Below are 26,061 nucleotides of genomic sequence, written 5' to 3'. Positions count from 1 at the left end.
TCCAATAATCAATAGAGTCCTTGTATTTAAAACCAGTAGGGTCTCAGTCTGTCATGACCTGTAGCCTCTGGTCATGCCTTGTTTTTTGTTCTGTGGGTGTTTTTATTTCCTGTCTCGCGCTCTTATTTTCGAGTGTCAATTTTCAAACTCCACACAGAGTTATCGTGTGTGGAGGCCCAAGAATTGAACCAAGGACCTTCTTATTGTGAGGCGCACGATTTAGTGTATTTTTTGGAACATTGTTTTGTGAATGCCCCGCTTCATGCTAGCAATCTTTTTGATTGATTGATTGAAACTTTTATTAGTAGATTGCACAGTACAGTACATATTCCGTACAATTGACCACTAAATGGTAACACCCCAATAAGTTTTTACACTTGTTTAAGTCGGGGTCCACGTTAATCAATCCATCTGTGAAGTTTACCTTTAGTTTTGTCTTGTGTTTGCATACCTGCCAACTACTCCGGTTTTCCCCGTAATTAGTACGGTTTTCATCAACCTATTCCGGGTTACGGTTGCAGTGATGAAAAATACGGGTTTTCATTACCGTATTTTCCGCACCATAAGGCGCCCTGGGTTATAAGCCGCGCCTTCAATGAACGGCATATTTCAAAACTTTGTCCACCTATAAGCCGCCCCGTGTTATAAGCCGCATCTAACTGCGCTAAAGGGAATGTCAAAAAAACAGTCAGATAGGTCAGTCAAACTTTAATAATATATTAAAAACCAGCGTGATGTGGGCGCGCATGGAGTCGTATATCAACATGGACGGAGCTGCGTGAAAAAAGCCACCCGGCCTCTTCGCGTAAACTTACCTTAACCACTTGCTCATCTTTTCTTCATCCATCCATCCCTTCGAGTTAGCTTTTATGATGACGCCGGCTGGAAAGGTCTCTTTTGGCAAGGTCTTCCTTTTGAATATCACCATGGGTGGAAGTTTCTGGCCATTAGCATGGCAAGCTAGAACCACAGTGAAGGATGACTTCTCATTCCCTGTGGTGCGAATATTCACCGTACGTGCTCCCGTTGTATCCACAGTGCGGTTCACAGGAATATCAAAAGTCAGTGGAACCTCGTCCATGTTGATAATGTTCTCTGGCCGGATCTTTTTTTCAGCTATCTTGTTTTTACAATATGCACGGAAAGTAGCCAGCTTTTCTTGAAAGTCTTTAGGCAGTTGCTGTGAAATAGTAGTCCGTGTGCGGATGGAGAGATTGCGTCTTTTCATGAACCGGATCCCTGTCGCTTAGTAGGAGCCATTTTGTGGTCTTTACAGATGTAAACACACAAAGGAAATGAAACGTAATATCCGCGCGCTTCTTCTTCTTCTACGGGGGCGGGTAGTTGCTTACAGTAGAAGAAGAAGCGCTTCCTCTTCTATGGGGGCGGGTGCTTACCTTGGCGGTTGCTTGCGTAGAGGAAGAAGCGCTTCCTGTTCTACGGGGAAAAAAGATGGCGGCTGTTTACCGTAGTTGCGAGACCTAAACTTTATGAAAATGAATCTTAATATTAATCCATATATAAAGCGCACCGGGTTATAAGCCGCACTGTCAGCTTTTGAGTAAATTTGTGGTTTTTAGGTGCGGCTAATAGTGCAAAAAATACGGTAATTAAAAAAAATATATTTTTTTAAAGTTTTATTCACGAAATCGCGTAACAACAATGACAATCGACACTGCTTCCCGTAACTTCCTATTGAGCCATTCCGAATGCCATGCGCGAGGCTATTTATAGCACCGCTGCCAAGCACGAGGCACCAGTTGCCATTGTTTCCAAACGAGCGAACGATCATGGAATCAGCCGGAGAAAATTCGCAAACGAGTCTTAAACCGAAAAGAAAACTGCAGTCATTCCGTGAAGAATATTCAAAAGCCTATCCGGGAATAATTATCCGTTCCAAAAAGGGTGAAAACTACGCGAATTGCACCTTGTGCAGACAAGATTTTTCGATCGGACACGGAGGAATTAGCGATGTAAAAGACCACGTCGGGACAAAAAAACACAAGTCTAATGCCGTTGCTAGCGATACAAGTGGAAAACTTTCAACGTTTTTCGTCGCCCAAACAGATTCTTTGGACGTGATAAATGCCGAAGTTTTATTTACGGAGGCAATAATTGAGCATGGACTAGAATAAATTTGGATTTTAGCCACAAAAAGGTAATGACACCAATGTTATCTATTGGAATTGTTTAGTACTGTTATACTGTTAAAAGTGTTTATACTATTTATGCTTTCAAGTCCAAGTTGAAGAAATCTTGTTAAATGTTGACAGCATAACTACCAAAATACAGAAGTATGTCCTTAATATTTTTGCAGTGCTATTTCTGTTGAAAAGTTCAAATGATTACATTAGAGATGTGATGTGCCACTTTTCAAGTGTCTGATGGCTTCAATTAATTTTCATTAATTTTTCATATTTTGAATTCTTTTGAAAGGCTTACAAAAAATCTACATTTGAATTGTAATTCCATGCTATTGACAGGACTATTAATTTTAATGAAGTTAGCTTACCATGTTTACAGTATGATAATTGTGATAGAAATGTGAATTTTAGGCACAGAATATTTTTTACAATTGAACAAGGCAGTAGATTATACAAGCTTGGACAGAAAGTTAATAATGACACCAATTTTTTTTTTGATGGAATTGTTTAGTACTGTTTTACCATTTGTTTACTGTAAAAAGTGTTTATACTTTCAATGAACAAATTGAAGTCTTGTGAAAGGTTGACAGGATAACTGGCATTAACTGTCAAAATAATTTCAAACTATTGAAGTTAGCTTACAGAATAAACATGTCAATCAACCCATATGATTTTTGCTGTAATATTTTTGTTTTGAAAAGTCACTGTGACTGATAGAAAAGTGATGGTTTTAGCAACATTTTAACCTGTCTGAATGCTAATAATCATTTTGCGTCGGGGGGCGCAGGAACCCCCCACCAGGACTTTGTCCTGGACCTACCGGGCCCTGCGGCCCCTGGACCCTGGCTACTAGGTTTTTCTGATTTCAAAAGTTGGCAGGTATGTGTTTGCATAGCTTTCCCTATAGTTCGCGTGCACTCAAAGCTGCACTAGTTTTTGTTTTGTTTTTTATATTAACCACCTTTTACCTGCATATTCGTCACAGTTTCAAGAAGATGAGTTCAACTTTTGTCAAGTAAAGAACTGATGTTGACCAAGCATCGTGAGTCAGATCCCATACAAAACCAATAGGATTCTTTCTGTAGCATTTATGGTGTTTTCAAGAAGCTTGAGTGCCAGATCGTGGCCGGGGGATTTTTGAAAAGGTGATTTTTGATGTCGACTCTGAACGCTGCCGTTTTGTTGCCTAAACATGTTTGTCTCAGTTATCTTCAACGACTTTTTTTGACTAACACAGGTCTTGTGGATTTAGCATTTGAGATTCTCTGCAATAACCTTTAAAATTGTGGTTTTAAGACAACTTCAATACGTCATATTTTAGTCGACAAGATTTACTGTCATTTTAGTTGACTAAAATGTCGCAAAATTTATTTTTCAATTTAGATGACACATTTTCGTCAACGACGATGAGTAAAACTAAACTGAAAACTGCTTTAAAATGAACACTAAGGCAAACATTTTCAGTCAACAAAAATGACTCTGTCTGCTACCTTGGCCATCTTGGTCAGATAGTATTCAAATGTATCCAGCTTTTACTGTGGCTGTCACGTTCAAACACTGAGGACATCTATTAAACAAGACAAAAGGCAAGGAATCAAACAGAGACAGAATTCAATTTGGACTCAATATTGAGGCGAGACATGGCCACTGCACTCTCTGTACAGTCCTGCACCACGCTCTGACGAAGAAGGTTTTCGTCTCCTCATTTATTCAGATGTTCAATGTTCACGCACCAACACATGTCACAGCAGGAATGGGAAGTATGTAAAACAGTCATTGTTTTCGGTCGCTTTGAAGACCAAAAAGAGGATTTCTCGGGCTTGGGCTCTTCCTGGATCCAGCTGGGGCAGGTGTTGGAGGACAAATGGATAACCCCTCCCGTCTCCTGACCACAGCAATTTCAAGAGGGCAGCGGGTCGTAAATAGCGTTGACCTCGGTTACCAAATAGTTGGAAGAGAGTTTGTGAAATATTTCAAAGAGAGTTCGTTTAACACTTCAAAGAGAGTTCCTCTGGAAGTTGAGCAGATCCTGCCATCTGTCCGTGTTGAAATCACAGTGGCGTTTCACGAGCCTTCTTCCTCTTGTTAGGCCTCGAAAGACAGCATTCATAATACAACGTTTCTTTTGTGATAACTTACAAACAATTATTCCAACAGTGGCATTGAGAAATATTTCTAGAAATGTCCTATCTTACAAGACAGAAATCATTTTGGCATTTGACCTCAGATACTTGGCCTAGTCTGACTCTAAAAATTAAAGTATTATGTTGTATAGAGAATCTTTGATCAGCATGTTTTGCTGTACTTCCTTAAACACAACACAGTGTTACTTTCTTCATTATCATTTTTGCTGTAGGTCCTTAAACACAACACAGTGTGACCTTCAATTTACAAGATCTTTGACTAGCATTTTGCTATATGCCCTTAAAAACAGCAAAGTATTATGTCATATAGAGGATCCTTAAATCAGCACAGTGTTACTGTCATACAAAAAGGATCTTTGATCAACAGTTTTGCTGTATGTAGAACTTTAAAAAGAGCAACATGTTACTGTCCTATAGAGGATATTTACTTTAGAGTTGTGTTGTAGGTCATTAAAACAGCAAAGTATTATGTCATATACAGGATCTTTGATGAGCATTTTTGACATAGGTCCTTAAAACAGCACAGTGTTACTGTTATACAAATGATCTTTGATCAACAGTTTTGCTGTAGAACTTTAAAAAGAGCAACATATTAGTGTCATATAGAGGATATTTTCCTATGAGTTTTGTTGTAGGTCATTAAAACAGCAAAGTATTATGTCATGTAGAGCAGTGGTCCCCAACCACCAGGCCGCGGCCCGGTACCGGTCCGTGCATCGATTGGTAGCGGGCCGCACAAGAAATTAAATTTTTTTTTTTTTTTTTTTTAAATAAATAAATAAATAAAAACATTTATTAAATCAACATAAAAAACACAAGATACAAAAAAATAAAAATAAAAATTTTTTTTTTTTTTTTTTTTTTATTAAATCAACATAAAAAACACAAGATACACTTACAATTAGTGCACACTCATTCACACAAAAGGGTTGTTTCTTTCTGTTATTAATATTGTGGTTCCTACATTATATATCAATATATATCAATACAGTCTGCACGGATACAGTCCGTAAGCACACATGATTGTATTTTTTTATGACCAAAAAAAATAAATAAATAAATAAATAAATAAAAAAATAAAAAAAATAACCCCCCCCCCTCCGGTCCGTGGGACAAATTTTCAAGCGTTGACCGGTCCGCTGTTACAAAAAGGTTAGGGACCACTGATATAGAGGATCTTTGATGAGCATTTTTGCCAGAGGTCCTTAAAACAGTACAGTGTTACTGTCATACAAAAAGGATCTTTGATCAACAGTTTTGCTGTATGTAGAACTTTAAAAAGAGCAACATGTTACTGTCATATAGAGGATATTTACTTTAGAGTTTTGTTGTAGGTCATTAAAACAGCAAAGTATTATGTCATATACAGGATCTTTGATTAGCATTTTTGCCATAGGTCCTTAAAACAGCACAGTGTTACTGTCATACAAATGATCTTTGATCAACAGTTTTGCTGTAGAACTTTAAAAAGAGCAACATATTAGTGTCATATAGAGGATATTTACTTATGAGTTTTGTTGTAGGTCATTAAAAACAGCAAAGTATTTTGTCATGTAGAGCAGTGGTCCCCAACCACCAGGCCGCAGCCCGGTACCGGTCCGTGCATCGATTGGTACCGGGCCGCACAAGAAATTTAAAAAAAATAAAATCAAAATCAAAATCAAAAATAAATTATTTTTTTTATTAAATTAACATAAAAAACACAAGATACACTTACAATTAGTGCACCAACCCAAAAAACCTCCCTCCCCCATTTACACTCATTCACACAAAAGGGTTGTTTCTGTTATTAATATTGTGGTTCCTACATTATATATCAATATAGATCAATACAGTCTGCAGGGATACAGTCCGTAAGCACTAGAGATGCGCGGATAGGCAATTATTTCATCCGCAACCGCATCAAAAAAGTCGTCAACCATCCGCCATTCACCCGATCTAACATTTGATCAGAACCTCACCCGCCCGTTGTTATATATCTAATATAGACGATGCAAGGCATTAGTGAGGTTATAAAGCTTTTGCCTGTTAAAAAAAAGAGACTGATCCAATGCAGCACAGACATTCGCGTGCCACGCTGTCACGGCCCAGACGCACACCAGTGCGCAATCATATGGGAGCCGCGCTGAGCGCACCTCCAAGCGCGTCTCGCTGCCGGCGACGGCCGGGTATGGGCCCGACGCTCCAGCGCCATCCATTTTCAGGGCTAGTTGATTCGGCAGGTGGGTTGTTACACACTCCTTAGCGGGTTCCGACTTCCATGGCCACCGTCCTGCTGTCTATATCAACCAGGGTGAGCCCCACCCCTTTCGTGAGCGCACTGCGCGCGGAGTGACCCCTGTTACGCGCCCCCAGCAACAGGGGTGGCGGGCAGGTAAGCTGCGCGGGCGGAGCGCGCGGAGTGACCCCTGTTACGAGCCCCCGGCCACGGGGGTGGCGGGCAGGTAAGCTGCTTACCTGCTGCGCGTGACGCCGGCCGCGGCGAAGGCGGACGAGGCGGGGTGTCGGTGCGGTGGGCGCGGTGGTGACCCTGGACGTGCGTCGGGCCTTTTTCGCGGATCGCCTCAGCTACGGCTCCCGGTGGGGCCCTCTCGGGGGAAGGGGCCTCGGTCCCGGACCCCGGCGAGGCGTCCCTTCTCCGCTCCGTAAAAGTGTCCATCTCTTCTTTTTTTCTTCTTCTGTTGTGGCATATGCTGCAGGTGCCTGCTCGTTTTTCGTATGTGGGTAACAACATTTAACTATGTATATATATTTACCAATTGGTTTAACTGCCACCCGCCTGAATCTATTTAAAATATAATTTTTTTTAATTTCAACCGCCCGACCCGACCCGCGGATAAAATCTAATTTTTTTTTAATTTCAACCGCCCGATCCGCGGATAATCCGCGGACTCCGCGGTTGTGTCCGCAAACCGCGCATCTCTAGTAAGCACACATGATTGTATTTTTTTATGACCAAAAATAAAATTTAAATAAATAAATAAATAAAATAAAAAAAATAAAAAATAAAAAAAACACCCCCCCCCCCTCTGGTCCGTGGGACAAATTTTCAAGCGTTGACCGGTCCGCTGTTACAAAAAGGTTAGGGACCACTGATATAGAGGATCTTTGATTATCATTTTTGCCAGAGGTCCTTAAAACAGTACAGTGTTACTGTCATACAAATGATCTTTGATCAACAGTTTTGCAGTAGGTCATTAAAAACAGCAAAGTATTATGTCATATAGAGGATCTTTGATTAGCAATTTTGCCATAGGTCCTTAAACACACCACAGTGTTACTGTCACACAAATGATCTTTGATCAACAGTTTTGCTGTAGGTCATTAAAAAGAGCAAAGTATTATGTCATATAGAGCAGTGTTTTTCAACCTTTTTTGAGCCAAGGCACATTTTTTGCGTTGAGAAAATCCAGAGGCACACCACCAGCAGAAATCATAAACTCAGTTGACAATAAAAAGTCGTCGTCGCAATTGTTGGATATGAATTTAAAGCATAACCAAGCATGCATCACTATAGCTCTTGTCTCAAAGTAGGTGTACTGTCACCACCTGTCACATCACCCCGACTTATTTGGAGTTTTTTGCTGTTTTCCTGTGTGTAGTGTTTTAGTTCTTGTCTTGCACTCCTATTTTGGTGGCTTTTTCCTCTTTTTTTGGTATTTTCCTGTAGCAGTTTCATGTCTTATATTTCCCGCATCTACTTTGTTTTAGCAATCAAGAATATTTCAGCTGTTTTTATCCTTCTTTGTGGGGACATTGTTGATTGTCATGTCATGTTCGGATGTACATTGTGGACGCCGTCATTGCTCCACAGTAAGTCTTTGCTGTCGTCCAGCATTCTGTTTTTGTTTACTTTGTAGCCAGTTCAGTTTTACTTTCGTTCTGCATAGCCTTCCCTAAGCTTCAATGCCCTTTCTTAGCGGCACTCACCTTTTGTTTATTTTTGGTTTAAGCATAAGACACCTTTTTACCTGCCTTTACAAAGCAATTAGCTACCGGCTGCCACCTACTGATATGGAAGAGTATTACACGGTTACTCTGCCGAGCTCTAGACAGCAGCGACACTCAACAACAACACATCATTTGCAGACTACAATTACTGGTTTGCAAAAAATGTTTTTAACCCAAATATGTGTAATTAGATAATCTCCCACGGCACACCAGACTGTATCTCACGGCACACTAGTGCTACTTGACCTAAGTATATTATTATTTATTAGAATATTTTAGCTTTTTCTCATTACGTGCTGATTATTTCGCTCTTTTTTTGCTTACATTTTTAGTAATTTTACCATTTAAGAATGAAACAAAAATAACCCGATTGTTTAACTACTTGACCTAAGTATATTATTATTTACTGGAATATTTTAGCCTTTTCTCATTACGTGCTGATTATTTAGCCCTTTTTTTTCCCTACATTTTTAGTATTTTTTTTTTTTAACATTTAAGAATAAAATAAAAATAACCCGATTGTTTAACTACTTGACCTAAGTGTATTATTATTTATTAGAATATTTTAGCTTTTTCTCATTACGTGCTGATTATTTCGCTCTTTTTTTCCTACATTTTTTTTTCCATTTAGAAATAAAATAAAAATAACCCGATTGTTTAACTACTTGACCTAAGTATATTATTATTTATTAGAATATTTTAGCTTTTTCTCATTACGTGCTGATTATTTCGCTCTTTTTTGCTTACATTTTTAGTAATTTTACCATTTAAGAATGAAACAAAAATAACCCGATTGTTTAACTACTTGACCTAAGTATATTATTATTTACTGGAATATTTTAGCCTTTTCTCATTACGTGCTGATTATTTAGCTCTTTTTTTCCCCTACATTTTTAGTATTTTTTTTTTTAACATTTAAGAATAAAATAAAAATAACCCGATTGTTTAACTACTTGACCTAAGTATATTATTATTTATTAGAATATTTTAGCTTTTTCTCATTACGTGCTGATTATTTCGCTCTTTTTTGCTTACATTTTTAGTAATTTTACCATTTAAGAATGAAACAAAAATAACCCGATTGTTTAACTACTTGACCTAAGTATATTATTATTTACTGGAATATTTTAGCCTTTTCTCATTACGTGCTGATTATTTAGCTCTTTTTTTCCCCTACATTTTTAGTATTTTTTTTTTTTTTAACATTTAAGAATGAAACAAAAATAACCCGATTGTTTAACTACTTGACCTAAGTATATTATTATTTACTGGAATATTTTAGCCTTTTCTCATTACGTGCTGATTATTTAGCTCTTTTTTTCCCCTACATTTTTAGTATTTTTTTTTTTAACATTTAAGAATAAAATAAAAATAACCCGATTGTTTAACTACTTGACCTAAGTATATTATTATTTATTAGAATATTTTAGCTTTTTCTCATTACGTGCTGATTATTTCGCTCTTTTTTGCTTACATTTTTAGTAATTTTACCATTTAAGAATGAAACAAAAATAACCCGATTGTTTAACTACTTGACCTAAGTATATTATTATTTACTGGAATATTTTAGCCTTTTCTCATTACGTGCTGATTATTTAGCTCTTTTTTTCCCCTACATTTTTAGTATTTTTTTTTTTTTTAACATTTAAGAATAAAATAAAAATAACCCGATTGTTTAACTACTTGACCTAAGTATATTATAATTTATTAGAATATTTTAGCTTTTTCTCATTACGTGCTGATTATTTCGCTCTTTTTTGCTTACATTTTTAGTAATTTTACCATTTAAGAATGAAACAAAAATAACCCGATTGTTTAACTACTTGACCTAAGTATATTATTATATACTGGAATATTTTAAGCCTTTTCTCATTACGTGCTGATTATTTAGCTCTTTTTTTCCCCTACATTTTTAGTATTTTTTTTTTTAACATTTAAGAATAAAATAAAAATAACCCGATTGTTTAACTACTTGACCTAAGTATATTATTATTTATTAGAATATTTTAGCTTTTTCTCATTACGTGCTGATTATTTCGCTCTTTTTTGCTTACATTTTTAGTAATTTTACCATTTAAGAATGAAACAAAAATAACCCGATTGTTTAACTACTTGACCTAAGTATATTATTATTTACTGGAATATTTTAGCCTTTTCTCATTACGTGCTGATTATTTAGCTCTTTTTTTCCCCTACATTTTTAGTATTTTTTTTTTTTTTAACATTTAAGAATAAAATAAAAATAACCCGATTGTTTAACTACTTGACCTAAGTATATTATAATTTATTAAATTATTTTAGCTTTTTCTCATTACGTGCTGATTATTTCGCTCTTTTTTGCTTACATTTTTAGTAATTTTACCATTTAAGAATGAAACAAAAATAACCCGATTGTTTAACTACTTGACCTAAGTATATTATTATTTACTGGAATATTTTAGCCTATTCTCATTACGTGCTGATTATTTAGCTCTTTTTTTCCCCTACATTTTTAGTTTTTTTTTTTTTAACATTTAAGAATAAAATAAAAATAACCTGATTGTTTAACTACTTGACCTAAGTATATTATTATTTATTAGAATATTTTAGCTTTTTCTCATTACGTGCTGATTATTTCGCTCTTTTTTGCTTACATTTTTAGTAATTTTACCATTTAAGAATGAAACAAAAATAACCCGATTGTTTAACTACTTGACCTAAGTATATTATTATTTACTGGAATATTTTAGCCTTTTCTCATTACGTGCTGATTATTTAGCTCTTTTTTCCCCCTACATTTTTAGTATTTTTTTTTAACATTTAAGAATAAATTAAAAATAACCCGATTGTTTAACTACTTGACCTAAGTATATTATTATTTATTAGAATATTTTAGCTTTTTCTCATTACTTGCTGATTATTTCGCTCTTTTTTTCCTACATTTTTAATATCATTTTTTTTACCATTTAAGAATAAAATACAAATAACCCGTTTGTTTAACTACATGACCTAAATATATTATTATTTATTAGAATATTTTAGCTTTTTCTCATTACGTGCTGATTATATCACTCTTTTTTTCTTACATTTTTAGTATTTTTTTTTTACCATTTAAGAATAAAATTAAAATAACCTGATTGTTTAACTCCTTGACTTGACTAGCTTTTTCTCATTACGTGCTGATTATTTCGCTCTTTTTTTCCTACATTTTTTTTCCCATTTAGAAATAAAATAAAAATAACCCGATTGTTTAACTACTTGATCTAAGTATATTATTATTTATTAGAATACACTTCTGTTCAAATGTAATAATCACTTATTCTTCTCTTCTTTGATACTTGACATTAGTTTTGGATGATACCACACATTTAGGTATGGATGTGATACCAAGTAGTTACAGGATCATACATTGGTCATATTCAAAGTCCTCATGTGTCCAGGGACGTATTTACTGACTTTATAAACAAAAAAAAGATTTTGTGACGATAAAAAATATCAATGTAGTATCAACGAGATACACTCTTGTACTTGGTATCATTACAGTGGATGTCAGGTGTAGATCCACCCATGGCGTTTGTTTACATTGTGACGGCGGTGAGCTATTGTATCCTCCTACGGTGTGTAGTGAAGCATGTTTAGCTATTCCTCCTCCTCCAGTGATAATGGTACTTGTAAGAAACTCACTTTATTTGTCGCCATGGAGGCCAGGATTAGTGATTTAGAAGTAGCTAAAACACTGTGGATGGATGTTATCTGCATGCCTTAAAGCAGCTCTTCCTGAGGGTGTTTCAGTGTTATAACTTCACCTTTATCTTGACTTTTTACACCAAAATGCGTCCATTCTCCCTTTTCTGTCTACACGCTGTGTCTGCTTGTAAGTACTCTGTGTGTGTGCGCTGCCCAACATGCTCCTCTGCTCGTAAAACTAGCAATGTCAAGCCTATAAGAAAAAAGGGGGGAACCGGTACTTTTCAAACACAGTATTGTACCGTTTTTAATTCATTAGTACCGCGATACTATACTAGTACTGGTATACCGAACGACCCTAGTAGGCACTGATCCAACTGGAAGTTGTTCTTAGAAAAATCATTCTTTATTTGGCCGGAGGACGGTGACACTGTTGTCATACAGTAGAAGGCCAAGCTAGCTACACAAAAACTTGAGCTAACAATGCTAATGTAGCATTCACACATTTCTAACCTACTGGTATTACTTACCGTTTAATTGTCTCCTTCATTGCCATAACTAGTAGTACTACTAACTGAGTCCGCCATTAAAAAGGTCGTTTTGTGAAAGTCTTTTTTGCACACACTCGGAGAGACTTTTTCACAGTTGAAGACATGTGGTGGTTAAAGCAGCCAACAACAGATCATTTTCTTTTACTGGGTTCCATCGTGGAAATATTGTGGTACGACTGGTCTTACATAAATTAAAAATGTCTGACTCGCCCAAGGGTGTTTGGGTATGCATGGCTAATCTGCTAACGTCTCACTTTGGGAGAAAAACGTCACAATTGGGGAAAAAAAGGTTTCTGGAAGGCAAGATATTTATCTCCGCCATGCCTCCTTGATTTCAAATGTTTGGGACTTATGCAGATCCCAAATACACATTAGCAGGTACCGTCAAAGCCTAGTTACGACCCTGGTTCATCCTGGTCAGTTTGTCAAAGCCTAGTTACGACCCTGGTTCATCCTGGTCAGTTTGTCAAAGCCTAGTTACGACCCTGGTTCATCCTGGTCAGTTAGTCAAAGCCTAGTTACGACCCTGGTTCATCCTGGTCAGTTTGTCAAAGCCTAGTTACAACCCTGGTTCATCCTGGTCAGTTTGTCAAAGCCTAGTTACGACCCTGGTTCATCCTGGTCAATTTGTCAAAGCCTAGTTTGACCCCGGTTCATCCTGGTCAGTTAGTCAAAGCCTAGTTACGACCCTGGTTCATCCTGGTCAGTTTGTCAAAGCCTAGTTACGACCCTGGTTCATCCTGGTCAGTTAGTCAAAGCCTAGTTACGACCCTGGTTCATCCTGGTCAGTTAGTCAAAGCCTAGTTACAACCCTGGTTCATCCTGGTCAGTTTGTCAAAGCCTAGTTACGACCCTGGTTCATCCTGGTCAATTTGTCAAAGCCTAGTTTGACCCCGGTTCATCCTGGTCAGTTAGTCAAAGCCTAGTTACGACCCTGGTTCATCCTGGTCAGTTTGTCAAAGCCTAGTTACGACCCTGGTTCATCCTGGTCAGTTAGTCAAAGCCTAGTTACAGCCCTGGTTCATCCTGGTCAGTTAGTCAAAGCCTAGTTACAGCCCTGGTTCATCCTGGTCAGTTAGTCAAAGCTTAGTTACAGCCCTGGTTCATCCTGGTCAGTTTGTCAAAGCCTAGTTATGACCCTGGTTCATCCTGGTCAGTTAGTCAAAGCCTAGTTACAGCCCTGGTTCATCCTGGTCATTTTGTCAAAGCCTAGTTACGACCTTGGTTCATCCTGGTCAGTTTGTCAAAGCCTAGTTACGACCCTGGTTCATCCTGGTCAGTTTGTCAAAGCCTAGTTACAGCCCTGGTTCATCCTGGTCAGTTAGTCAAAGCCTAGTTACAGCCCTGGTTCATCCTGGTCAGTTTGTCAAAGCCTAGTTACAGCCCTGGTTCATCCTGGTCAGTTAGTCAAAGCCTAGTTACGACCCTGGTTCATCCTGGTCAGTTTGTCAAAGCCTAGTTACGAACCTGGTTCATCCTGGTCAGTTTGTCAAAGCCTAGTTACGACCCTGGTTCATCCTGGTCAGTTTGTCAAAGCCTAGTTACGACCCTGGTTCATCCTGGTCAGTTAGTCAAAGCCTAGTTACAGCCCTGGTTCATCCTGGTCAGTTAGTCAAAGCCTAGTTACAGCCCTGGTTCATCCTGGTCAGTTAGTCAAAGCTTAGTTACAGCCCTGGTTCATCCTGGTCAGTTAGTCAAAGCTTAGTTACAGCCCTGGTTCATCCTGGTCAGTTTGTCAAAGCCTAGTTATGACCCTGGTTCATCCTGGTCAGTTAGTCAAAGCCTAGTTACAGCCCTGGTTCATCCTGGTCATTTTGTCAAAGCCTAGTTACGACCTTGGTTCATCCTGGTCAGTTTGTCAAAGCCTAGTTACGACCCTGGTTCATCCTGGTCAGTTTGTCAAAGCCTAGTTACAGCCCTGGTTCATCCTGGTCAGTTAGTCAAAGCCTAGTTACAGCCCTGGTTCATCCTGGTCAGTTTGTCAAAGCCTAGTTACAGCCCTGGTTCATCCTGGTCAGTTAGTCAAAGCCTAGTTACGACCCTGGTTCATCCTGGTCAGTTTGTCAAAGCCTAGTTACGAACCTGGTTCATCCTGGTCAGTTTGTCAAAGCCTAGTTACGACCCTGGTTCATCCTGGTCAGTTTGTCAAAGCCTAGTTACGACCCTGGTTCATCCTGGTCAGTTTGTCAAAGCCTAGTTACAGCCCTGGTTCATCCTGGTCAGTTTGTCAAAGCCTAGTTTGACCCCGGTTCATCCTGGTCAGTTAGTCAAAGCCTAGTTACGACCCTGGTTCATCCTGGTCAGTTTGTCAAAGCCTAGTTACGACCCTGGTTCATCCTGGTCAGTTAGTCAAAGCCTAGTTACAGCCCTGGTTCATCCTGGTCAGTTAGTCAAAGCCTAGTTACGACCCTGGTTCATCCTGGTCAGTTAGTCAAAGCCTAGTTACAGCCCTGGTTCATCCTGGTCAGTTAGTCAAAGCCTAGTTACAGCCCTGGTTCATCCTGGTCAGTTAGTCAAAGACTAGTTACAGCCCTGGTTCATCCTGTACTCTTACCCTTCAATTAAATAGTCAAATTCAGCAATCTAGCACTGAGCAGCCAGGACAAAACAATTGACAACATATGTTTAAAAAGAAGTACATTTGCTGGGGTGTCAGGTATGTCACCACGTTAGAAGGGTATGTTTCCCAAACATTGGGGGTCAAATCCCATTTTTGTGTGTATTTCTTCATGTGAAATGGTGTCTTCCCGCTGACACAAAGCACATGTGCTGCACAAAGCAGCCAGGACACCACTACCACACCCAATTACCATTCATTGCCCAGCGCACACCCGGGCTCTCGTGTGGCGGCCTCTGTTTGTCAGCAGTCATGGAGTGAGAGGAAAGAGCCGACAGATGGCGGTGTGAGTCGCTGAGTCAGCACATGAAGGCTGACTCTCCTGCAAAATATTCACTCCACATTTCATCCTAAATCACTCAAGTAGTGCACACCTGTGGTATAGCTGTGTGTGGTGTGTATACGAGGTATGTGTGGTGTGTGTGGCGTGTATAGGTGTGTATAGGTATATGTGGTGTATATAGGTATATGTGTTTAGGTATGTGTGGTGTGTATAGGTGTGTGTGGTGTGTGTATAGGTATGTGTGGTGTGTGTATAGTTATGTGTGGTGTGTATAGGTGTGTGTGGTGTGTATAAGTGTGTGTGGTGTGTATAGGTGTGTGTGGTGTGTATAAGTGTGTGTGGTGTGTATAAGTGTGTGTGGTGTGTATAAGTGTGTGTGGTGTGTGTGGTGTGTATAGGGATGTGTGGTGTGTATAGGTGTGTGTGGTGTGTATGCGTGTGTGTGGTGTGTATAGGTGTGTGTGGTGTGTATATGTGTGTGTGGTGTGTATAGGTGTGTGTGGTGTGTATGGGTGTGTGTGTGGTGTGTATGGGTGTGTGTGGTGTGTATGGGTGTGTGTGTGGTGTGTATAGGTGTGTGTGGTGTGTATAGGGATGTGTGGTGTGTATAGGTGTGTGTGGTGTGTATAGGTGTGTGTATAGGTGTGTGTGGTGTGTATGGGTGTGTGTGGTGTGTATAAGTGTGTGTGGTGTGTATAGGTGTGTGTGGTGTGTATAGGTGTGTGTGTGGTGTGTATAAGTGTGTGTGGTGTGTATAGGTGTGTGTATATAGGTATGTGTGGTGTGTGTATAGTTATGTGTGGTGTGTATAGGTGTGTGTGGTGTATATAGGTATGTGTGGTGTGTATAGGTGTGTGTGGTGTGTATAAGTGTGTGTGGTGTGTATAAGTGTGTGTGGTGTGTGTGGTGTGTGTATAGGGATGTGTGGTGTGTGTAGGTGTGTGTGGTGTGTATGGGTGTGTGTGGTGTGTATAGGGATGTGTGGTGTGTATAGGTGTGTGTGGTGTGTATAAGTGTGTGTGGTGTGTATAGGTGTGTATGGGTGTGTGTGGTGTGTATGGGTGTGTGTGTGGTGTGTATAGGTGTGTGTGGTGTGTATAAGTGTGTGTGGTGTGTATAGGTGTGTATGGGTGTGTGTGGTGTGTATGGGTGTGTGTGTGGTGTGTATAGGTGTGTGTGGTGTGTATAGGGATGTGTGGTGTGTATAGGTGTGTGTGGTGTGTATGGGTGTGTGTGGTGTGTATAGGTGTGTGTGGTGTGTATAGGTGTGTGTGGTGTGTGTATAGGGATGTGTGGTGTGTATAGGTGTGTGTGGTGTGTGGTGTGTATAGGGATGTGTGGTGTGTATAGGTGTGTGTGGTGTGAATGGGTGTGTGTGGTGTGTATAGGTGTGTGTGGTGTGTATAGGTGTGTGTGGTGTGTATAGGTGTGTGTGGTGTGTATGGGTGTTTGTGGTGTGTATAGGTGTGTGTGGTGTGTATAGGGATGTGTGGTGTGTATGGGTGTGTGTGGTGTGTATAGGTGTGTGTGGTGTGTATGGGTGTGTGTGGTGGGAATGGGTGTGTGTGGTGTGTATAGGTGTGTGTGGTGTGTAAAGGGATGTGTGGTGTGTGTGTGGTGTGTATAAGTGTGTGTGGTGTGTATAGGTGTGTGTGGTGTGTATAGGTGTGTGTATAAGTGTGTGTGGTGTGTATAGGTGTGTGTGGTGTGTATAAGTGTGTGTGGTGTGTATAGGTATGTGTGGTGTGTGTGGTGTGTATAGGTATATATATATTTTAATGTGTTTCAAAAAATATCATGTTACCATTTTTTTAATGTTGATTTGATAAAATAATTCTAATTAATTGAAAGTGACTTTCTTCATATAAATAAATAAATAAATATCCAAATAAAACAGCAAAAAGCACTGATGTACAACCCATGTTTTATGTAATTAAAATGTGTTTTTTAAATCATTTTTTATGACCTAGTTGTCTACCAGAAATGATATTTGTGATGCTGTTGTTGAATCTTGTCCTGTGGCTGTAAAAACACAATGTCACATGTTGAAGGCCATCATCTGACCTGGTGAAATGTGATTTATAGATTGTAATATTTGGTGGTAAAAAGTACATTTGATTTTGGGAAGCCACATTCCTCTCAGCAATCAAGAGTTGTGTCGTCTTTAGAGAGAAAAAAAACAAAGTCATTCCTTTCTGAGGCTCATATTTCATATTTATGCGTCCTCCTGTAGCGATCGTATTTCAGCTCAACTAAAAGCTTGTAAAGGTCCTGCTCACGCATAAAAATGTCCGTCCCATCAGACGCACGCCCTAATGGGAGGAGAGCAATAAAAGTGCCATTGATGTTAACGACGTGCAAGACTTCTTGTCCTCCGTCCTGCACTTTCATGTTCCGTTTAGAGAGCGCCATCTTGCAGACATTCTGTGAGCGCCTGCATGTGGCTAACCAGAGCAGGTAGAAGCGGGGCCGAGGCTTTCAACTTGACTTGTTGTTGTGTGTGCTTTTGTCCAAATAAACACTGGCTTTTCCCGAAATACCTGTGGCGGTGGGGGCGTGGTTATGGGCGTGGTCACATGACGAATCTGCTTTGATGATAGAATTTTCTTTAAAAAGGCTAAAAACATGTCTGCATACATTTAAAACAAAACTGTTTTTATTAATTAGTCATAAAAAATGTTTTATCACTTTGCCATATTTTCATTTGTTGCTGCTGTTTCTACAATATGTACTTTGTTGAGATTTCTTTCAACTGTTTGCAGTCTTTTAATGACTTTGTTTCAATTAAAAACAACCAGCAACACTGTACAGTGATAATGATACTTGGTACAACATCTAGCATCTTCTTCTGGTGTTATTATAGAATGTACTCATGTTTCGAGACTCTACTTCTGTTTAGAGACTCTGCTACTGCAACAACACATTTATCAGTAGGGTAATATGTGCTTACGTCCACATCACAGACATGCTGACAACAACGTGCGTCAAAAGTTAGCCTTTTGTTGCCAATCGGTGCTCCTAAAAGCAGCGACCTCTGCAGTGGACGTTGTATTTGCTCTATTCTTTTATTTAGTTGCACATTTTGGACTAAAATGTGTAAAATGTGCAAAATGTGTAAAAATGGACTAATGACTAAAAATTTGTAAAATGTGCAAAATGTATAAAAATTGACTAAAAGGACAAGAAAGTTAGCCTTTTGTTGCCAATCGGTGCTCCTAAAAGCAGTGTCCTCTGCAGTGGACGTTGTATTTGCTCTATTCTTTTAATTAGTTGTACATTTTGGACAAAAATGTGCAAAATGTGTAAAAATGGACTAAAAGGACAAGAAAGTTAGCCTTTTGTTGCCAATCAGTGCTCCTAAAAGCAGCGTCCTCTGCAGTGGACATTGGTTTTGCTCCATTCTTTCAATTGCACATTTTGGACTAAAATGTGCAAAATGCGTAAAATGTGCAAAATGTGTAAAAATGGACTAAAAGGACTACAACTTGGTAAAATGTGTAAAATGTGCAAAATGTGTAAAAATGGACTAAAAGGACAAGAAAGTTAGCCTTTTGTTGCCAATCGGTGCTCCTAAAAGCAGCGTCCTCTGCAGTGGACATTGTATTTGCTCCATTCTTTCAATTAGTTGTACATTTTGGACTAAAATGTGCAAAATGTGTAAAAATGGACTAAACAGACTAAAAATGTGTAAAATGTGCAAAATGTGTAAAAATGGACTAAAAGGAAGGAAAGTTAGCCTTTTGTTGCAAATTGGTGCTCCTAAAAGCAACGTCCTCTGCAGTGGACGTTGGTTACGCTCCATTCTTTCAATTAGTTTAATATTTTGGACTAAAATGTGCAAAATGTGTAAAAATGGACTAAAATGACTAAAAATGTGCAAAATGTGTAAAAATGAACTAAAAGGACAAGAAAGTCAGCCTTTTGTTGCCAATCGGTGCTCCTAAAAGTAGCGTCCTCTGCAGTAGACGTTGTATTTGCTCCATTCTTTTAATTAGTTGCACATTTTGGACTAAATGTGCAAAATGTGTAAAATGTGCAAAATGTGCAAAATGTGTAAAAATGGACTAAAAGAACAAGAAAGTTAGCCTTTTGTTGCCAATCGGTGCTCCTAAAAGCAGCGTCCTCTGCAGTGGACGTTGTATTTGCTCCATTCTTTCAATTAGTTGTACATTTTGGACTAAAATGTGCAAAATGTGTAAAAATGGACTAAACAGACTAAAAATGTGTAAAATGTGCAAAATGTGTAAAAATGGACTAAAAGGAAAGAAAGTTAGCCTTTTGTTGCAAATTGGTGCTCCTAAAAGCAACGTCCTCTGCAGTGGACGTTGGTTACGCTCCATTCTTTCAATTAGTTTAATATTTTGGACTAAAATGTGCAAAATGTGTAAAAATTTACTAAAATGACTAAAAATGTGCAAAATGTGTAAAAATGAACTAAAAGGACAAGAAAGTCAGCCTTTTGTTGCCAATCGGTGCTCCTAAAAGTAGCGTCCTCTGCAGTAGACGTTGTATTTGCTCCATTCTTTTAATTAGTTGCACATTTTGGACTAAATGTGCAAAATGTGTAGAATGTGCAAAATGTGCAAAATGTGTAAAAATGGACTAAAAGAACAAGAAAGTTAGCCTTTTGTTGCCAATCGGCGCTCCTAAAAGCAGCATCCTCTGCATCGGATGTTGATTTTGCCCCATTCTTTCAATTAGTTGTACATTTTGGACTAAAATGTGCAAAATGTGTAAAATGTGCAAAATGTGTAAAAAATTGACTAAACGGACTAAAAATGTGTAAAATGTGCAAAATGTGTAAAAATGGACTAAAAGGAAAGAAAGTTAGCCTTTTGTTGCAAATTGGTGCTCCTAAAAGCAGCGTCCTCTGCAGTGGACGTTGGTTTCGCTCCATTCTTTCAATTAGTTGAATATTTTGGACTAAAATGTGCAAAATGTGCAAAATGTGTAAAAATGGACTAAAATGACTAAAAATGTGTAAAATGTGTAAAAATGAACTAAAAGGACAAGAAAGTTAGCCTTTTGTTGCCAATCGGTGCTCCTAAAAGCAGCGTCCTCTGCAGTGGACGTTGTATTTGCTCCATTCTTTTAATTAGTTGCACATTTTGGACTAAAATGTGCAAAATGTGTCAAATTTGTAAAATGTTTAAAATGTGTAAAGATGGACTAAAAGGACTAAAAATGTTTAAAATTAACTAAATGTTGTCAATCGGTGCTCCTAAAAGCAGCGTCCTCTGCAGTGGACGTTGGTTTTGCGCCATTCTTTTAATTAGTTGCACATTTTGGAGAGAGAAAAAAAAGAAAAAAGTGTGTTATGCAATCCACAAATGTGCAGTGCAGAGGAGGATATAAATAAAACTGACTTCCTGTCACTCACACTCTTAAAGAGGCCCAAAGTTCATGTCCTCTGTCCCTCCCCCTCAGGTCTATCAGATGGACCAGAAGATGGACTCGGTTCTGCGGATCCTCACGGAGCATTTCCTGCCCAAACCGGAGCTGACGTCCAGGCCCTCCATCCGCAGGGTGACCATCCAGAAGCGCATGGGCGTCAGCATCGACGAAGGCCTCTGAGACCACGCCCACAACGCGGCGTCACGTCTGCTCCACGCTCCCAGCACACTTGAACACCACGAGCAGGAAATACTTTCCACATTCTTTTCTGTCACGGGCAACATGGAGTCACTCCAACTTCCTCGCTGGTTTCTTTCGTCTTCTCCTCCTGATATCCTCCCACAGCTAACGAGCAAGCCGTGAAAGCGCTGGCGTTCTCCCAAAGAGTCCAAACGCAGGAGGACGTGCGGCGTTTATAGTTGGCATGGAGGTTCAGAATGTGCTGCTTGGAGGTGACGGAACAAGGGAGGGCTGGGCAGCGCACTGTGGGGGACGCCAACGTGTCCGCTTGGGGAGTATCGGTTCAAGTGCTGCTCATTAAAATTGATGCTCTTCTCTTTTCCGAACTTTAGAGAATCTTTTAGTGTTAGGTCAAACTAAAATGTTGACTCTGTCCTCCATCCTCAAAAAAACAGTTTGATGAGGGAATAACGAATGCAATGACGCTCCAAAAGTGTACAAATGCACTACATTGCCAAAAGTATTTGGCCACCTGCCTTCACTCACATATGAAGTTGGAGTGCCATCCCATGGAATTGTCCAAAATGCGTTTTGGACCAGTTGTTCCTCCCAGGGAATTCAAGTCACAATTCGCTCCCGTGCTCTTTACGACACTTAAAGCTGAGTTGAAAAACCACCAGAGACAGAATAGGTATTTTGTTGTATATTTTCAAAGCTTTGCAAATATACTTTTTGAGACCAGTCTAACCATAGAACATTCTATTGCGCCGCCAAAAAATGGTCTCTCTTCCCAACGCCCAAAACCCCTCTTTCCTTCCCCCTCCCTAGCCATAATACATGCACAACGTCTCCCTAGTCATAATACATTCCAAAGAACTCAAGGTTATCACACACAGTTTACTTGCTAGAGTAAAGAAAAGAAAACACGAGCTGTTTTCAAATATGACTATGAAAGAAAATAAGTAACACTAAAGTTCGGATATACTGTATGTAAATATCTGCCTCCGACAGTATCCTGGAGCCTTCAAAGTTCCTTTCACTGGAACTAAGGGGCCAAGCACAACTCCTGAAAAACCAACCCCACACCATAATTCCTCCTCTCGGCACAACGCAGTCCGAAATGTAGCGTTCTCCTGGCAACCTCCAAACCCAGACTGGTCCATCAGATTGCCAGATGGAAAAGTGTGATTCATCTGTCTAGAGAAGGCGTCTCCACTGCTCTAGAGTCCAGTGGTGATGTCCTTTACACCACTGCATCCCACGCTTTGCATTGGACTTGGTGATGTATGGCTTAGATGCAGCTGCTCGGCCATGGAAACCCATTCCATGAAGCTCTCTGCGTACTGTACGTGGGCTATTTGGAAGGTGACATGAAGTTTGGAGCTCTGTAGCAAGTGACTGTGCAGAAAGTCTTTGCACTATGCTGACCTCTCTGTCAGTTTACGTGGCCTACCACTTGGTGGCTGAGTTGCTGTTGTTCCCAAACTCTTCACTTTTCTTATAATAAAGTTGACTTTGGAATATTTAGGAGCCAGGAAATGTCACGACTGGATTTGTTGCACAGGTGGCATCCTATGACGCTGGAAATCACTGAGAGCGGCCCATTCTTTCACGAATGTTTGTAGAAACAGTCTCCATGCCTAAGTGCTTGATTTGATACACCGGGCCAAGTGATTAGGACACCTGATTCTCATCATTTGGATGGGTGGCCAAATACTTTTGGCAATATAGTGTATATGCATACATATATATACTGTATGTACATATATGTTTTATTTATTTAGATTGTAAATCGAGTCATTGTTTTGAGAATCAATTACAAATCAATAAGTATATATATATATATATACATATACAGTATTTATCAGATTACTCACATTTGGAAATTGGATTAATCACAGGTGAGTACTTGCTTGCATAATTACAATTTGCTAAAAAAAAAAAAAAGAAAACACCCCAATATTTGTACACAAATGTAATTTTATTGTCAGAATGTCATCCTAGAACGATTTTAAAGGTTTTACTTAAATTCATGTTATTTATTTGCCCAAAACCGAGTAAAAGTTTCATCTGAAGTTCTGTCAGGATGTATTTTGGAGTGAAATTATCCAGCAGTCAGAGTCTCCTCACTCATGTCTGTGGTGACGTATGCATTGACCTGATCACTGACCCTATAGTGGACGAGGGTCAAAGATCACTGACCCTATAGTGAACTAGGGTCAAAGAGCTTGTACAGTCAAAATAAATTGCATGATTCATCTAAGTGTGTTCATGATTATATATTAAAGGTTTGCATACATACATACATATATACTGTACATATGTATACATACATGTACAGGTAAAAGCCAGTAAATTAGAATATTTTGAAAAACTTGATTTATTTCAGTAATTGCATTCAAAAGGTGTAACTTGTACATTATATTTATTCATTGCACACAGACTGATGCATTCAAATGTTTATTTCATTTAATTTTGATGATTTGAAGTGGCAACAAATGAAAATCCAAAATTCCGTGTGTCACAAAATTAGAATATTACTTAAGGCTAATACAAAAAAGGGATTTTTAGAAATGTTGGCCAACTGAAAAGTATGAAAATGAAAAATATGAGCATGTACAATACTCAATACTTGGTTGGAGCTCCTTTTGCCTCAATTACTGCGTTAATGCGGCGTGGCATGGAGTCGATGAGTTTCTGGCACTGCTCAGGTGTTATGAGAGCCCAGGTTGCTCTGATAGTGGCCTTCAACTCTTCTGCGTTTTTGGGTCTGGCATTCTGCATCTTCCTTTTCACAATACCCCACAGATTTTCTATGGGGCTAAGGTCAGGGGAGTTGGCGGGCCAATTTAGAACAGAAATACCATGGTGCGTAAACCAGGCACGGGTAGATTTTGCGCTGTGTGCAGGCGCCAAGTCCTGTTGGAACTTGAAATCTCCATCTCCATAGAGCAGGTCAGCAGCAGGAAGCATGAAGTGCTCTAAAACTTGCTGGTAGACGGCTGCGTTGACCGTGGATCTCAGGAAACAGAGTGGACCGACACCAGCAGATGACATGGCAAGTACCGTATTTTCCGCACTATAAGGCGCACCTAAAAACCACTAATTTTCTCAAAAGCTGACAGTGCGCCTTATAATCCGGTGCGCTTTATATATGGATAAATATTAAGATTCATTTTCATAAAGTTTAGGTCTCGCAACTACGGTAAACAGCCGCCATCTTTTTTCCCCGTAGAAGAAGCGCGCGGTGCATGCTGGGATATGTGACGTTTCATTTCCATTTGTGTGTTTATGTAAAGACCCCAAAATGGCTCCTATTAAGTGTGTTGTCTGTCTAATTATAAATAATGCAGACGAGGCGTGTTAACTGAGTTCTCAACGTTTTCTCACAGCGTGCTCATAACCACATTCTAACTGCCAGCATACAACAACGCTTCTCAGGGCTACCGCGCATGCTCGTAACTATCGTTGCATGCTGGGTAGTGTAGTTGTTATATTTGCTAGCTCATAACAGCACATTGAGAGACACGCTTACGCGCTTAATTCAATACTCGCCGTCATTCCGGGTGGATTGACAAAAGACCTCCAGCCGCTAGATATTGGTGTCAACAGGGCATTCGAAGCTAGACTGCTAACTGCGTGGGAACAGTGGAGGACAGAAGGCGAACACACCTTCACTAAGACGAGGAGGCAGCGCCAGACGACGCCAACATCTGCCAGTGGATCGTAAATTTGCCCAACTTTTCACTTCGGACACCGAAGACGAAGGATTTACGAATGAAGAATAACTTCAGAAAGTGAGCGCTATGTTTATTTTGTGTGTTGTGACATTAACGTTCGAGCAACATTATGTTGCTATTGCTCTGCACTATTTTGAATTTTACTATGTTTGTGATTGCACATTTGCGTACATTTTGGGAGTGAACAGAGTTGTTAGAACGCTGGTTTTTAATATATTATTAAAGTTTGACTGACCTATCTGACTGTTTTTTTGACATTCCCTTTAGCGCAGCGTAGGCGCGGCTTATAGTCCGGGGCGGCTTATTGGTGGACAAAGTTATGAAATATGCCATTCATTGAAGGTGCGGCTAATAATCCGGTGCGCCTTATAGTGCGGAAAATACGGTATAGCTTGTAGTCCTGTTCCCGTCTCTACTTTACACTTCTCTTGTTCCCCATTGAAGTATTTCACCTGGAAGGCCGAGGTTTTCCAGCTCTGGCTTCTCCTCGGAACTATGGCGAGCGATGACTTTGTGCTAGGCTGGGTTGCGTGTGACTATATTGCAAACAAAGTTACACTTCCTGTGTACGTAGAAATCCTCTTGCACGGTTACACTCGGAGCCGCCACTCTCTTTCGCACTGAAGAAGCGCATGTGAAACGTCAATGATTGTATTCTTAGCCCCTTCCTGCTCTGTCACTGATAACAATATAATGACAAGTTTCCCTAGAATGGCGTGCAGTGTTTGAGCGGCTTCTGTAAGGCAGTGACTCTTGGTCAGATCGGATCGTTTTAATTGTGTTGAATTTGTTGTTTTGCACTAAAAACAAATTATGGAACAATTAATTTCCCACAAATGTGTTTTAGTACAAAACACGCAGGCTCCAAATAACATTCTGTTTCAGGGCTCCAATTTAGCCTGGAGCAGAGGTGGGCAGTAACGCGCTACATTTACAAAAGTAACTTTTTGTACTTGTAATTGTACTTGTCACAGTATTTTTAATGTAACATACTTTTTACTTTGGAGTATTTTTGAGAGGAAGAAACGTTACATGGACTTTCGATTTGAGCGTCATTTATTTTTACCACAATTATATATGTTTTATACATACTTGCCAACCTTGAGACCTCCGATTTCGGGAGAGGGGCGTGGTCGGGGGCGGGGCGGGGCGTGGTTGGGGGCGTGGTTAAGAGGGGAGGAGTATATTGACAGCTAGAATTCACCAAGTCAAGTATTTCATACATATATATATATATATATATACATATATGAAAATATGCAAACAAAAACTGTGTTTAGATAATTGATACTTCAAACTTGCATAAATAAATATTAAGGAATATAACATAACTTGGCTTCTGAGAGTTTCAAAATGTAATGAATAAAATGCTAAAGTTGTTGATAAACAAG

General features: G+C 39.3%; 1 protein-coding gene across 1 annotated transcript in view; it reads left to right on the top strand.

The window, feature by feature from the left end:
- kcnq1.2 (potassium voltage-gated channel, KQT-like subfamily, member 1.2) overlaps positions 1-23,193 on the top strand; it is a 413,878-nt gene extending 390,685 nt beyond the window's left edge. Inside the window, exon 20 of the mRNA XM_061969396.2 lies at positions 20,784-23,193. Coding sequence (XP_061825380.2) covers positions 20,784-20,930 — 147 coding nt within the window. The 3' untranslated portion in view covers positions 20,931-23,193. The remainder of the gene's footprint in view (positions 1-20,783) is intronic.
- Positions 23,194-26,061: the final 2,868 nt, after the last annotated feature.

This window comes from Nerophis lumbriciformis, linkage group LG10 (genome assembly GCF_033978685.3).
Source record: "Nerophis lumbriciformis linkage group LG10, RoL_Nlum_v2.1, whole genome shotgun sequence".
Classification (NCBI taxonomy): Eukaryota; Metazoa; Chordata; class Actinopteri; order Syngnathiformes; family Syngnathidae; genus Nerophis; species Nerophis lumbriciformis.
This window is presented reverse-complemented; position numbering and strand designations above follow the sequence as displayed.